General features: G+C 35.7%; 1 protein-coding gene across 3 annotated transcripts in view; it reads left to right on the top strand.

Moving 5' to 3' along the window:
* Nucleotides 1-298: 298 nt before the first annotated feature.
* The window catches only part of Adcy2 (adenylate cyclase type 2 Ac76E), a 32,819-nt gene continuing 19,394 nt past the window's right edge, over nt 299-13,723 (top strand). For all 3 annotated transcript variants that reach the window (XM_070669246.1, XM_070669245.1, XM_070669244.1), the window contains exon 1: nt 299-936. In XM_070669246.1, coding sequence (XP_070525347.1) covers nt 858-936 — 79 coding nt within the window. In that variant the 5' untranslated portion in view covers nt 299-857. The remainder of the gene's footprint in view (nt 937-13,723) is intronic.

The following is a 13,723-nucleotide window of genomic DNA, read 5'->3' as shown; positions in this document are numbered from 1 at the left end:
TTTAAATATTATCGGCTTTTCTCAGCTACGATAGTTCGGTGTAATCAACCTTCTTGCATCGTGTAAAATAATTTCAAATCTCTAATGATTACGAAAAGAGGATTGCCAGACGAGAAAATGCCAGAAAATTACGAATAGCCCCTCGGCGATCACGTCTAGATTAAAGCGTCACGAATGAAGGCTTTCGCGCAGCTTACAACGAAGTTACCGCGAAGGGACTGTAGGGAAGCATCTCGGCGATCCCGACGCGCGGGATTCGTGGGAATTCGGCCACCAGTTGCAAGCTTCGCGGCCGCGGAAGCGGTTGGACGGTGAGTCCGTCAAAAAGTATTAGGTTATAAGACCTAAAGAAAAAAACTTTTCAAAGTGATTCGCGTGCATTACGTTATAAATTACATTTCATAATAAGCGGGCAATTTTCAATCTTTGATCTTTACTCGATCGAGAATTAATTCGCGATTAATTTACAGTAAACTTTGGAAGGCTCAATTTTGTGACAAACTTCTCGTCGGTACGGTACACTCGCGAACGTCCCTTTGCCGCTATCGCTTTCCTCGTCTCCAAGATAAGAGAAAAATCAGTTTCAAAACGAATAAATAATTGAATAATGGTGCCGTCGAACGGAGCGGCAACCGCGGTCGCGAGAATTCCCACGTATAAAATTTAATTGAATTCGACACCGGGGTAAATATTTGTCCGCGCGCGATCAAATTCGCCCGTGATCCGCCACCCGAATCTCGATGTGCGCAGAGAAATCGTGTCGTCTCCTTGGATAGGTAAATTCGGGAAGTTCGGTAGCGTCGCGCTACGAATAAACATGTCGCGAAAAAAGTGAAGTGCGAGACGTCGCGCCGTCGATGATACTCAACTCGAGGAAACCAATTTGGATTGAGGCCAAGCCCGAGGAGATCGCATCCGCGAGCATGGAGGAAAAAGGTAATTTTCTTTCTTCGATGCAACAAGTAATTGATCTTACGTTAAAACTGGGGGAAGTAAACAGAAAACGTACCTAATCGTAATTTATCGCACTCGAAATTATGGTATAAAAATAAAGAAAAAAAAAAAAGAATCGCTGCGATGCTGCGAAGAAATAACCTTGAAATTATTTCTTGCGGAATTTTGAAGGCAATTCCAACGTGATCTTAAATTACTAAAAATCGCTAAAAAATTTTAATGTATATGTATGAAAAATCAGCACTTGCTTCACGAATAGTTTTTGCTTGAGACAAAGAACCTTAATGTAAAGTCATCAACGTATTAAAATCCATCCCACGTAATTATCATATTCGGGAAAATTTTTTTCGTTCAATTAAAATGGCCCTGGTGTTATACAAGTTACATAAATGTCGTATTTTTGTGACAACGAGCTTTCGATTTTATATAAAGTTATAAAAAAAAGCGCTTCATGAAAAAGTGCTTTTGTCATATGATGTGACGGCTTCATAAGGGTGCATCACTCTTGCTATTATATAAATCACATTTATATAAAAGTACGGCGCGTCCAAAAATTATCGCCTCTATTACTTTAGTAAAAAGAATTTTATTGCAGATGCCTCGCAAAATGTTTTTCTCGAAAATAATTCTCATACCATTTTATTTCTGCCTGCGAGCCTACAGATGAATATGTCCAAATGTATATTCAGTAAGCTCATATATTTTAATAAGCAGTTACTTTTTAAAAATACATTTACACTGTACTATAAAAGCGTGCGTCACATAAACCGTAAGAAATATGACTGCAAAGAAACCTATTTAAATATGCATAGGACTGCATTTAATTCTCGTGACTCTTTGATCCGAATATTTTCTCTCTTTCCCTTTTTCTTTTTTTTTTTTTTTTTATTTTCTTTCTTTCGCATGTATAGATATTCTGCGAGAAACGACCCTCTGGATTTAAAGCGCACCTCGATTCGTGACTACAAACGCTATGCTACACCGATATTTTACGTCGATTATTCGCGACACGTGATAATTTGGCCCTCTGTCTCCTCACATACAGCGACTGTATTTCATAATCAAATCACTGCGTTGTATCGTCTTCCAAGTTTTATAATAGCAATTCTCGAGAAAACCGGGCCGCTTAACTAGACTCGCGTCTCTCTCTCTTTCTCACAAATCGTATCTCGCAGCTAGCATCGTTGTTACACCGACATAAAAGGCAGTTTCAATGCCAGGAAATACTTTACATCATATTTCATTATCCGTAATCGAGTTATATCTTACTCTTTTTTCATTCATAACAATAGATAACGTTGTTATTAATTTATCCTTATCCTAAAGCTCAATTCGAACGAGTTGCCGCTCTCTCTTTTTTTTTTATTCCATTATAGTTGCAAATGTATCTTACTGCACATCGGAAATTAATTTATAAACCTTCGGGGGATCTTTACTGTGCTCGCCAAGTATTTTCCCGCTGCTAATTTTGTCATCTTGCGTAGAATCGCAGGCGACGATAAGATTATTCGGAAAGGGGAGCCAAGTTCCAAATTTTCGTGAGGCGCGCGCGGTTTATTTCGATCCCTCGTTCGGCCAGTTATTAATCAGAGCATGTGCCACGTGGAAATAATAGCGGGAGAATCGCGTACGTTTACCCAAATTCCCGATTGTTAAGAGCGGGCCACGGACGCGACGTCATCGCGCGCACTCGAAACGCTAAAGTACGTAATTCCGGAAGCCGCTGTGTGATCGCGTGTATGTGCGAAGTTGGGAGTAGCAGCAGCAACAGCAGCTTCCGTTAAATGCGGCTTTACGGTTCGGGTGCAAAGCGAGTGCTTCTGTTCGGATAAAGCGCTTCATACACGACTTAATCCCTTTATTACTTGCCTCTATCCGCGCGCGTATGCAACATTTATGATAGTAATCGTAATGACGGTAATAACACCGTTTCTTATTATCCTGGACTTTTAGTTCGCGAGATAAGAATTAATTATACAGACCCAATTAAGATCTGTGTCTGGAAAACTATCGCGACACCTCTCCATTATTACGATAATTAATGTTATTTTTTAACTTATTATTAATAATACGAGAAGCAAATTTGTTATCGCAATAATACAACAGCAGTTATAGAAAAAGATATAGAAGCTAAACTATATTATATTTAAAATAAATTATACGTATCGACAAGGCGCCTTACAAAATATAATAAAACTATGAACGAACTGTCTACAGACTTTCAAACGACCGGAATTAATTGAGAATTTAATGAAACTATCTGTGAAAATCCGATTGGCGTAACGAATTACGTTTTATTTCGAATCACCTGCCTTCAATGCTCTAACGATCGCATTACATTTTAATGACTTTCCGCGGTTTGACTTCGCTATAAAACGGTGTATTTTCGTAGAGACTTGCTATAAATTCGCCCCAACGAAAAACAGTTCTAAAATATCGAAATAGCGAGTGTAAACGTTGCGAGGCTTTACAGACTGAAAATATCAAATCGCTTGTCACAAAACCTTTCTATTCGATCTCGAGCTTCTGGATTTAAAGTCCACAAAGTCACTGACATATCATTAAATACATATTCTTTTGTTTCGCTGCCTTATTGTAGAAAAAAATATTTCTCGTTCTACTTTTTTTCTCTCACTTTTTTTTTTTTTTAATAATTTACATATGTGATATTTATCACATTTAAACAAAACAACGTAACATACTTTTAATTTCACTCCTTTGTGAAAAAATACTTTATTAAACGCAAAAAGTTCATGCTGTTATTCAAAATACATATAAATGATTTTATGTGAAAAGTACAACGCGGACAGGAAACTACGAATCTGAAACAATAAACAACAGTGTAGCCTCTAACTTTGTGAATCATCGTCTAAAATTCCCATTTCCCATTTTACGTAAACCTAGTTCGAATTTACATTGGATCATGTTAATTGAACTGCGGCGAGATTGCTTTCATAAATAATAATGTCGTCGACTAATGAAACTCTCATGTGCCGGTCACAAGGAGATTTTGCGAATGCAACACTGAACTGGATTCGAAATCATGATAGACTCTGACGGCCTGATCGTTGAAGCCTGTCGATACCAGTAGCCCTCGCCACTTCGTGTCAATTCTAGCGATCTCTTGCGATCGAGACTTCCCTCGACCAATATAATCAACCGATAATCGACAAATAATTAATCCTTTCATTTTTTTCTCTTAACATTCTTTAAACAGACTTATTAATAGTCTATAGAATATAATAATAAGAGAGCACTAAGACAATACTAACTGTTGAAGAAATAACAGCAAAAAGCCTACATCCGTGGAACCGCAAAAATAATTTTTATTTCTTACGCGAGCATCTTTCCTTTACCTTATATCGAGATCTTGAAATATGACGGAGTGATCTGCGTTTATTCAAAAAAGTAATACGAATAGAACAGTGCAGGACAGGTGACCGAATGCGTATTCTTGAAGAGACGTGTAGGTAATTGCATAGTAAAGGCTTTCAGCCGAGAGCCCAAAGCACAACCTGCACAATGGAGAACGCGTTGCAACAGAGAACTCGTATCGCTAGGGATTCGCTGCAAAAAAAAGAAAAAAAAGAAAAAAAAAAGAAGAAAAAGAGAAAAAAATAGGCCAGCAGCATACCACGCGCGTAGCCATTTTTATCTTATATTCCGTGCCAGCTCTCCCCGAGGAGACATTCCCAGATGTAGCAAAGCGAGACTAGTGTAAAAAAATATATGTACGTTTAAAATCCCTTACGTGTGATAAATAAGTATTATGTATCACATCACCGCGCGACATCGACACATTTCGCTATACGTATCTCGAGTTTGTGTTATTACTATTTTCAATTATACCCTGTTTCCACAGAAGAACTATTTTTAAGACGCCTCTTATCGGGTACAAAAGGTTTAATATTTCTAAATTATTGCTGTTGATTATTTAGTAAGAGTATGCATCTTTATGCGAGTAATTAATAAAACTAATTTCTCTAATTGCTTGCAAATTTAACTTTATGATTGGCGAAAAAGGAATTAATATTTTTAGAAAGAGAGAGAGCCACATTTTTTTTTTATTTCACATTTTATATTCTGTATTTTATTAAATTTTACGTTTGGTGTTCTTTTTTTTATATACATATATATATTTTTTTTTTATATTTAATTTGTTACGTTTACAACGCATGTAATTCCCACTTTGTACTAAATCACTTATGATAAAATACCCATGGTATTCTCTAACTGCAATTCATGGGAAGAATTCCTTTGTGGGATCGAAACGATATTTGAAGTTCGCAATATCGAGAACTAATAGTAAAACCCTATTCAACGTGCCTATAAACCATATCCAAAGCTCCGTATTTACTCCGACAGGTTTATACGGTTTATTCAGCAAGATTACGTAGAGTGCTTGCAAGGTATTTGCTATAGTTTATGGCATGTAAACTATGGCGAAGGATAAAATCAAGTATTCATTAACAACAACGTTGAATATAATGCAATATAAGAATATTATAATGAAGGCAATACGATACTACGATATATTGTACAATTAAAAATATTCACAAATAACAGTATCGTTGAAAGTGGTTGGTCGTATCGTATAACAAAATGCGATAAATTGCACGGTTTTCCATGATATCAATTATCGGGACGTTCGTAAAATATATCTTTGATTATTTAACACGGTTTTCACGATACTTAAAAGCTTTTTACGAAAAAAAATGACATAGGAAAAGAAGCAACAGTTTTAATAACGTCGAAAGAATCTGTTTTGAGTTATTATATCAATAACAACTAGTTACAAATAACATTAATATTTAAATATTATTAATGTTCAGGCTATATTAATTATGCATGAAATGTATTATTTACGTAATATATTAGTGAGGTATTTTATCAATTTTTGCGCAACGTTATGAAATTAATATTTTACTCAAATTACCATTCTGTTTAATTCGATTTAATTGTAATATAAATATATCTCAATAAAAATAATGTAGGAACACACACATTCATATGATATGCATCACTTGCCGAGAGTACATTAAATATAGTAGCGTGTAGATATCGTCACACTGATAATGTGATCTACTTAACGTCGCATCTTCTTTTACAAGATCGATTAACCATTTGCTAACGTTTAGTTGGTAGTTATATTTCTTTTAAGAAAAAAAAATAGCTTATCTCAAATTTCGTAAAAACGTTTTAATAATTTTAACACAAGGTTAATGAACTTGTTGCCAGTATTTGAATTATTCAAATCAATATTGTCTAGCTTCGACAGAAAAAAGATTGAAAAGCTATCGAGTTATCAAGGAGGATTTTGTTTCTTAAAGATGGAAGCGACTGCGTCAGTAATAAAATAATGAACTTTATGTTTGATTTATTATAAAATAATATTGCTTTTCGATAATTTTAGTTTGGACAACCTTTAACTTGTTTTTATGAAAATTTCCATTTGAAAGACTTACAATTTAGATAGTGAAAACTGAAACGTAAGTGTTTGAAATGGTTTCGAGTGGTCTCTAGAATTGTGAAGTTCTGTTCAAAGTTATTACAAACATTTTAGAACATTTCCGACGTGATTCTATTGCACTTTTCCATTGACATTTTTTGATATAGATTTTCTATACAATTTGGCGTTGTGGCACAGATCTTATTTGTCAGATGTCCACAAAACACTTGATTTAAAAAATAGGATTCGTCGAATAATACCAAAAACGTTTCAAAATAAATTATGCCATGACGTAGATGGAAAGCTTTAATAATGAAAAGGTTCTAACCATAGAATTTTACGATTAAATGTAAATTCTGATACAGGATTTTATTGTTTGCTTGTCGGCGATAAATTAACGAGTCGTGATTTCAATGGATAAATTTGGAGCGATTTAACAATTGAAATTGATCTTCTAACGGATAAACACTTATCAATTTCTCGGCGATATAAATATGCGAAACAGATACGCGCTATTAATTTGTAGGCAATGTTACGCGCGACATTTTTGTTCTAACAAGTTTAGCTTTTAATGCATTTTTAAATAAAAGAGGTTAGCATAATATTAATTTAATAATTTTTAAATTAATTTGCAGTATTACTTTTCTAGAACGAAACGTAAAGAAAAACGGATATAAAACGCGATAAAAACTTTACCTTCGTAGTCTCATTTAGTCTAGTATTTTTATTCGCCCTTCAAAGTGGTCCATTCTGTGAAATTACAGCTGAATCGATGGACATCATTCTCTCTGAACATTTTCAATAGAGACAAACCTCAATCGAGACAAAGACAAGCATCAATAAAATCTTTGATCGATATATCCGTCAGAAATACTTCGTTTTTATAACCCCTTTTTTTTCGGTAATTTCCGCGCTAGTTGATTAAAACGGAACAAATCATCGAGATAATTAAATTATAATTTAGACGGAAAGTTATCTCTGTTTCAAGATGAAGAATAAAATATAACGAATTATTATTTCGAAATTATCGTAATTTTTACGGAATAAAAGTTAGATAAAAAAAAAATTAGCTTGAAACGACGGTGTTAAATATAAAATCTTTTATCTTGAGATTTATTGCATTATTAAAAATTTATCTTGGAAAAGTAAATTTATATTATTACGCTGATGTGATTTGATCCTTTAATCAAGGACGAAAATAATTTGCCCCGAATAGAACTATATATATACTGAGAATAACGTTCGCGTGTTCTCTTCAATACCGTAAACGTTTGCACTTTGCGCGTTTTCCGGATTCAGTCTACCATCGGCTTCCGCTAACTGTAACGTGTGATTCCAGCTGGCAACCGGATATAGTTACATATAGGAAATACGTAGGTTCTATACATACATACGAGCAGTTGAAACTCTCGACTCCTATTGAAATGATAATATGCAGAACTAACATCTCGTATTTTTGGTCAAGCTGATTTTAATTATTTTATGTTTGAATGAATAGATTTTAAATGCGAATCTTTTATAAACATTAACGAATGTTTATTGAAGGAATATTGCAGAAAATGTCACAAATATAATAAATATTTGGATAAAACTGTAAAAAAAAATATTAAAAAATCTCTAAGATAAATGTTCGCTAAAATATGAAAAATATTTGTCATTATGATCCATATAGTTATTATATTTGTATTGCATTGAGAGCTTACATTTCTTTTAAGCAAATAGTACCCTTTGAACGCGTTTACTATGGAGACGCGCGAAATAAAGTGATACACGGAAACATTTAATATGCGGAATACAAACGAAAAAAGATTTTTTTTCTCTCTCTCGCATGAAAATGTTGAAATTATCACGCGTCACGGATATGCCGTTCACGTATCGTTATATAAAAATTCACAAGAAATTTGCAAGCGGACAATAACGTTGGAAATTCGACAATCGGTGTATAAATTTTTCGACGTCGGGCGCCCATAGAGGAATATCGACAGAGAAATAGCCGGCGTTAATTTATTCAATTTAAAATCGAGTCAATCACGGCACGACTGATGTTATCGCGAAAGCGACGATATAATCCAATGCAGGTTGATTTACAAACACGCGTAATGCAGAGGAGATTAACGTGTTGTCAGGAGGAGATTACGCCAGTCATGTAAATACGGCGATAATTCCGGACGAGGATACCGCGTGAGGAATGGTAACGCATCGCGACGCCGTACTTCCAACCCAATGACACACTTCACGCGAACAATTAAATATAAAATCGAGCCCGCCGAGCAACTGTCTGCCGCACAAGCCGCGTTATCGAACCGGCGCGGCGCGGGCGTGATAATTAGCTCGAGGCTGCCTGCGCGCCGCAATTATTACTTTGGCTTTTCACGACCGAGAATTGTCGTGGCCGCAGGAAACGCCGTATCAGATATACGCCTTGCGAAACGCGGCCGTTTCGACGTAAATGCACATCCCGCGACATCGGTATGCGCCGCACAATCAACCGTATCTCGCGGCCGAGACCCGCAATTGTTGCATCGCCCGCGGTCGACGCGTCGCGCCTGATTTCGCGCAATTACGCATTCCGTCCTGCACATACGGAATTCGGAAATAACGGGCGTATTGGACGTTCGCTGTTGTTTTCATGAAAATTCAATGTGCAGTCAAAGCCACCGCGTTCGCGTCGGGGGAACGAAATTAATACTACGCAAATTCGAAAGGTGGAAAAGAGCGCGGGTGTCAGTTTCGATACTTCATTAGGTGCTCGCGTTACTTTCAGAACTTTTCCCGCGATTGTTCTCTAACTTTTGTGAAAATAACAGTCTTATCTTATCCCTCTTTTCTTTCTTTTATTTTTAATTGTTTTTTAATATTAAAAGAAACCAAGTGCGCGCTACGCGCTCGCTGTTTTTTAAGAGATCTTTATTGCAAACTATGAAAAAGAAATTATGCGACTTACCAATCTGCATGAGCTTCAGCGGAGTTGAAGAATTATCCCGGTGACTGTAACAAAAAGAAATATATTAATGTAGACGTGCTGAAAATAGTTAATGTTTAAACAAAAAAAAAAATTACGCGTATGTATTTGATTCTTTAATAAAAAAAAATTAAAATTAAAATTAAATTAATAAAATGACAAATTAAAAAAGAGAATTTATTCTCACCTAAAAGTTGCTCCGCCGATGTATGATGCCCCCCGGGCCTGCTCCTCCTCTCAGATGGGACGTGACGAGCCATCCTTCCGCGCACAAGACACTCGCGAACGCGACCGTGATTTTAAATTCGCGACAATTATTGATCACTTGCGCGCGATATTTTTCGGCACTGCTGTAAAGAGAAAAACCTGAAAACAAGTTACTGGCTTACCGATCTGCATGAGCGTCAGCGGAGTTGTAGATTTCTGCCGGTGGCTGTAACATAAAAAGAAATATATTAATGTAGACATGTATATCGGTGTAAAAAATTAATAAAAAAAAAGTAGAGGAAATCTTTTAATAAAGATTTTATTAGAGAAATTAATGCTTACCTAAAAGTTGCTCCGCCGATGCCTGATGCCTCCTGGTGGGCCTGCTCATCCTCTCAGATGGGACGTGACGAGCCATCCTTCCGCGCACAAGTAACTCGCGAACGCACTTCCGAAAATGAACAAGAAAATCGTTAAAAAAAAACGCCGAAAAACTAGCGGCACTCCCGAAACGACCGACGAACCGGCTGCGGTTCGTATGATGACTGATATCGGCGCGCGGCACTTTAAGTTCTCACTAAACGATGCGAAGCAGCGGAGTTTCTCTTGATCTGAAACACACAAATTAAAGAATTATTTTGTAGATATCACATTCAAAGCATTTTATTTCAAAGAAAAATTTATACTTACCCTGGGGTTGCTCCGCCGGGGCAGGATACCCTTCCTGGGCCTCCTCCTCCTCTCAGGTAGCACGTGCCGAGTCATCCTTCCGCGCACTGGACACTCGCGAACATCCTTCCGTGACTTTACAATCGCAAAAATTATATTGCCCTCGCGTTTTAAATAAAGCCATGCCGAAAAATTACGTCCGAATACCGTACGAGACTCCCGGAACGACCGACACGGCACGAACACGTGGTCGTTGCGTAGTACGTTCTTTAACGAAAGGAGACGTAATCGCACGTGCTCTCCTCACGCGGAGAACGGAGAGGAGAAGATCTCGTATCGCGAGGTATTTGTTGAAAGGAAATACGTATTAATTTCGGCAAGAGCACGCGGTTTGCGTAACGCGTACGGACGTGTGTGTTGCTCGACCGCTGGAGAAGGACAGGTGAGAGTGGGAGTAGTGGGGGAAATATTTAGCGCGGCACGTAGGCTCGCGCTCGCTTTCACCCTGTCCGTCCCTTCCGTCTCCCCCGCGGTTATCTATTCGTTTCTCTCGTTTTCTTTAATTGTACTCGTTCGATTTAATTGTGATATTAAATTAGTATGTCTCTCCAAAGACGATACTTCCGCCAGGTCGTCCTCGATCTCGAAAATCGCGAAGACCCCCGCCTTTGCCTGGACATATTAATTAAATATTAAAATAAAATCAAATTTTAAAATCGCCGATTTAATAATTGAACTAAATAGGATTTTTTGTGAGCTAAAATTGAAAGCGTTTTAATTGAGAGGAACCGTGCGTTAAAAATTGGCAGTGTCCGTTATGCAACGTGAAATAATCGGATCTCGATAATTATTTAGAAAAAAAAAAAAAAAAGATTTTACACGCCTTTAATTTTTTAACTAAATACCACAAAATTGAGTTTTTAAAAACGGCAAAGATAAAAGAAAATTGTGAAGCAAGCCAAGCGAGAGAGAACTAATCAGCGTCGGTTTGAAGCGGTAACAATTAACAGCTAATTTACGCGTTACATCAATTTTTTAAGATAGGACATTTTTTTCCCATTATTTTTCTTTCAGACAGAAAGTTTGCAAAAGTAGATTTTGTTAATATTAACTAAAAAAATATGTCCCATCGTATTTAACGTAAATTCGTATTTATTACAAAAAGACCTTGTTGCATGTGAAAATATGTTTTTCCGTTTGTACGTGGATGTAGGCAAATAACAGTTAACGCACGTGCGTGACATACAGTCAGTGAGGGTGCGTTGTCCAACAAGAGGGCATTTGTTCACGTCACCACATGTAATCGTTGCAAATAAAACAGTGCGCAATAAAGCGGCAAATAACCCATCGCTGGGCCATGGCTCTGTTATCTTTATGAAACATGCCACATATCTAAACTTTTGAACAAATAAAACACCCAGTTTATATATAAATCCTTATTGAATACAAAGGGAAAAATTTAATTAAAATGAATATGTTTTAGACGAGTGGACGCACGCACACGTTAACATTATTTAAATAAAGCTATGCAAATGAAGATTTTAACGTCATAAATGTTTATATCAAGTGCATTCTTTAATTCTAATAATATGTATTATATTTAATTTTTCATATTTATTTCTTTAGCATATTCAGTTTCGTGAAATACTGCAACAGTATGCTAAAAAGAATGTATAATGAATTATACTTTTTAATATTCAATGTGATAAAATGAGAAAATTCGATATCTAAATAATATTCTTTGACGTAAATAAAATTTCTTATTCACGTGATTAAAAAAAAAAAAGATAAATTTATGGAAACGGGCAAGGTATATTAGATTTAAAATGCAAATGTATAATTTCCGCTGAATTTCAATCTAAATTTACGTTACCCAGGAGCCAGCGACAATGTCAATGAACAAATACATTTTTAATACGAAAAAGATTATTTTTATCGTGCGTCGAGAGTGTTCTGTAAATTAATCATATAGATAAAAAAAATATACAGCAGAAAGTGGCCAGTATTTGCGTTTTGTATTAGAAATATAAAAAGAGGAACACAAATAAATTGTAGCCAGACATCCAGCGCGTTTATTCTACATTTGCATACGTAAAATCCAAATGCTGTCAGTCAGCAATTTCTTAATTGCATCATGCAGTAAAAGTTCTGGTGACCAAGTCACCAGAAAATGAAAAACATAGAAATCTCATTTCTCTCCATGAGTAAAGCAAAATACAGAAATTAATTATAAATTAATAAACGCATAATAATAAACAAGTTTTTAATTGCACATTTTCACGTGTGGATTTTGGTAATTTATTAGAGAGTGAAGGAAATTAATTTAACATATGGCACGTGCCAAGAATAAATAGTACAAAGTTTCGAAGAAAGATGTAAAATAATATGAGAATAATACCGAATTAAATCGATATGACCAAAGGCGCGGCTAATTCTTTCGTAATTTATAATCTGGGAATTGTGCGTCGCAAGCGTACCGCACATTTCGAGCATTATGCCCGTCGTTAAATTCACTTATCGTCAAGTGGAAAACCAAACGGTAGGTGCCAAGCTAGAGCACCACGCAAAGTTCGATAATTGCTGAATCGACGCAATTGCGAAACTTGGAAACCTATGTTTCAACTCAAAGTTGAGGTGACAACACGGACGTATTTTCGATTTAGAGTAATGCTTCGCAATCTATTATTTACGGTTGTACGCTATTTCAAATTCAAGATATTTAGTTAATTGATATCTCACACTTGCTTTAAAAAAAAAAAAAATGTAATTATCGTTGCAGCAAATGTAAGCAATATATATATTCGCACGCCTATCTCCCATTAGTATGTTATCTATTGAAGAAATTATTTCTTATCTTACATTAATTTATTAACGTTAAAGTAAGAAAAAAAAAAGAAAGCAGTAGGAAGCTAAACGTTATATTCATATCGTACGGTAACGTAATTTATTTTATTTTCTTCGTGTTACATTATGTATTGTTGTTACCTCGTTTACTTGATTATTACGTCGCAATATCCGGCGTATAATATTATGTTACCCACCGTGTTTCCGCGCAATATTATCGTACCGTGATTCACACATATTGCAAATTGTACAGAATGTTCCAAATAACATGTCGCTCATGAAATTATAATTGTTTTTCCTTTTTTTTTTTCGCTTTTATCTAATACACTTCATTTAACGACCGCAGGATCTAAATTCATTTTTAGTTTTGTTGCTGTTAAGGTTTTTATTCGTCTAGACGTTTTAATTAATTAATTTAATTTTTTTTTTTTTTGTAACGACCGACGAATTTATAAAATTATATACGACTTTTCGTCTTCGATTCTAATTTCTTATCCACAATTTTCGGGAATGACATATTTGGAACATTCTGTAGAAGCAATGCAACGCAGATATAAATTCAACCATAGAGCGAAATCATAATGGTTTTGAATATTCAATTTAACAAGGTGCCTAATTGCACACCTTCGTGATATTGC

Source organism: Cardiocondyla obscurior, linkage group LG18 (assembly GCF_019399895.1).
Source record: "Cardiocondyla obscurior isolate alpha-2009 linkage group LG18, Cobs3.1, whole genome shotgun sequence".
Lineage (NCBI taxonomy): Eukaryota > Metazoa > Arthropoda > Insecta > Hymenoptera > Formicidae > Cardiocondyla > Cardiocondyla obscurior.
This window is presented reverse-complemented; position numbering and strand designations above follow the sequence as displayed.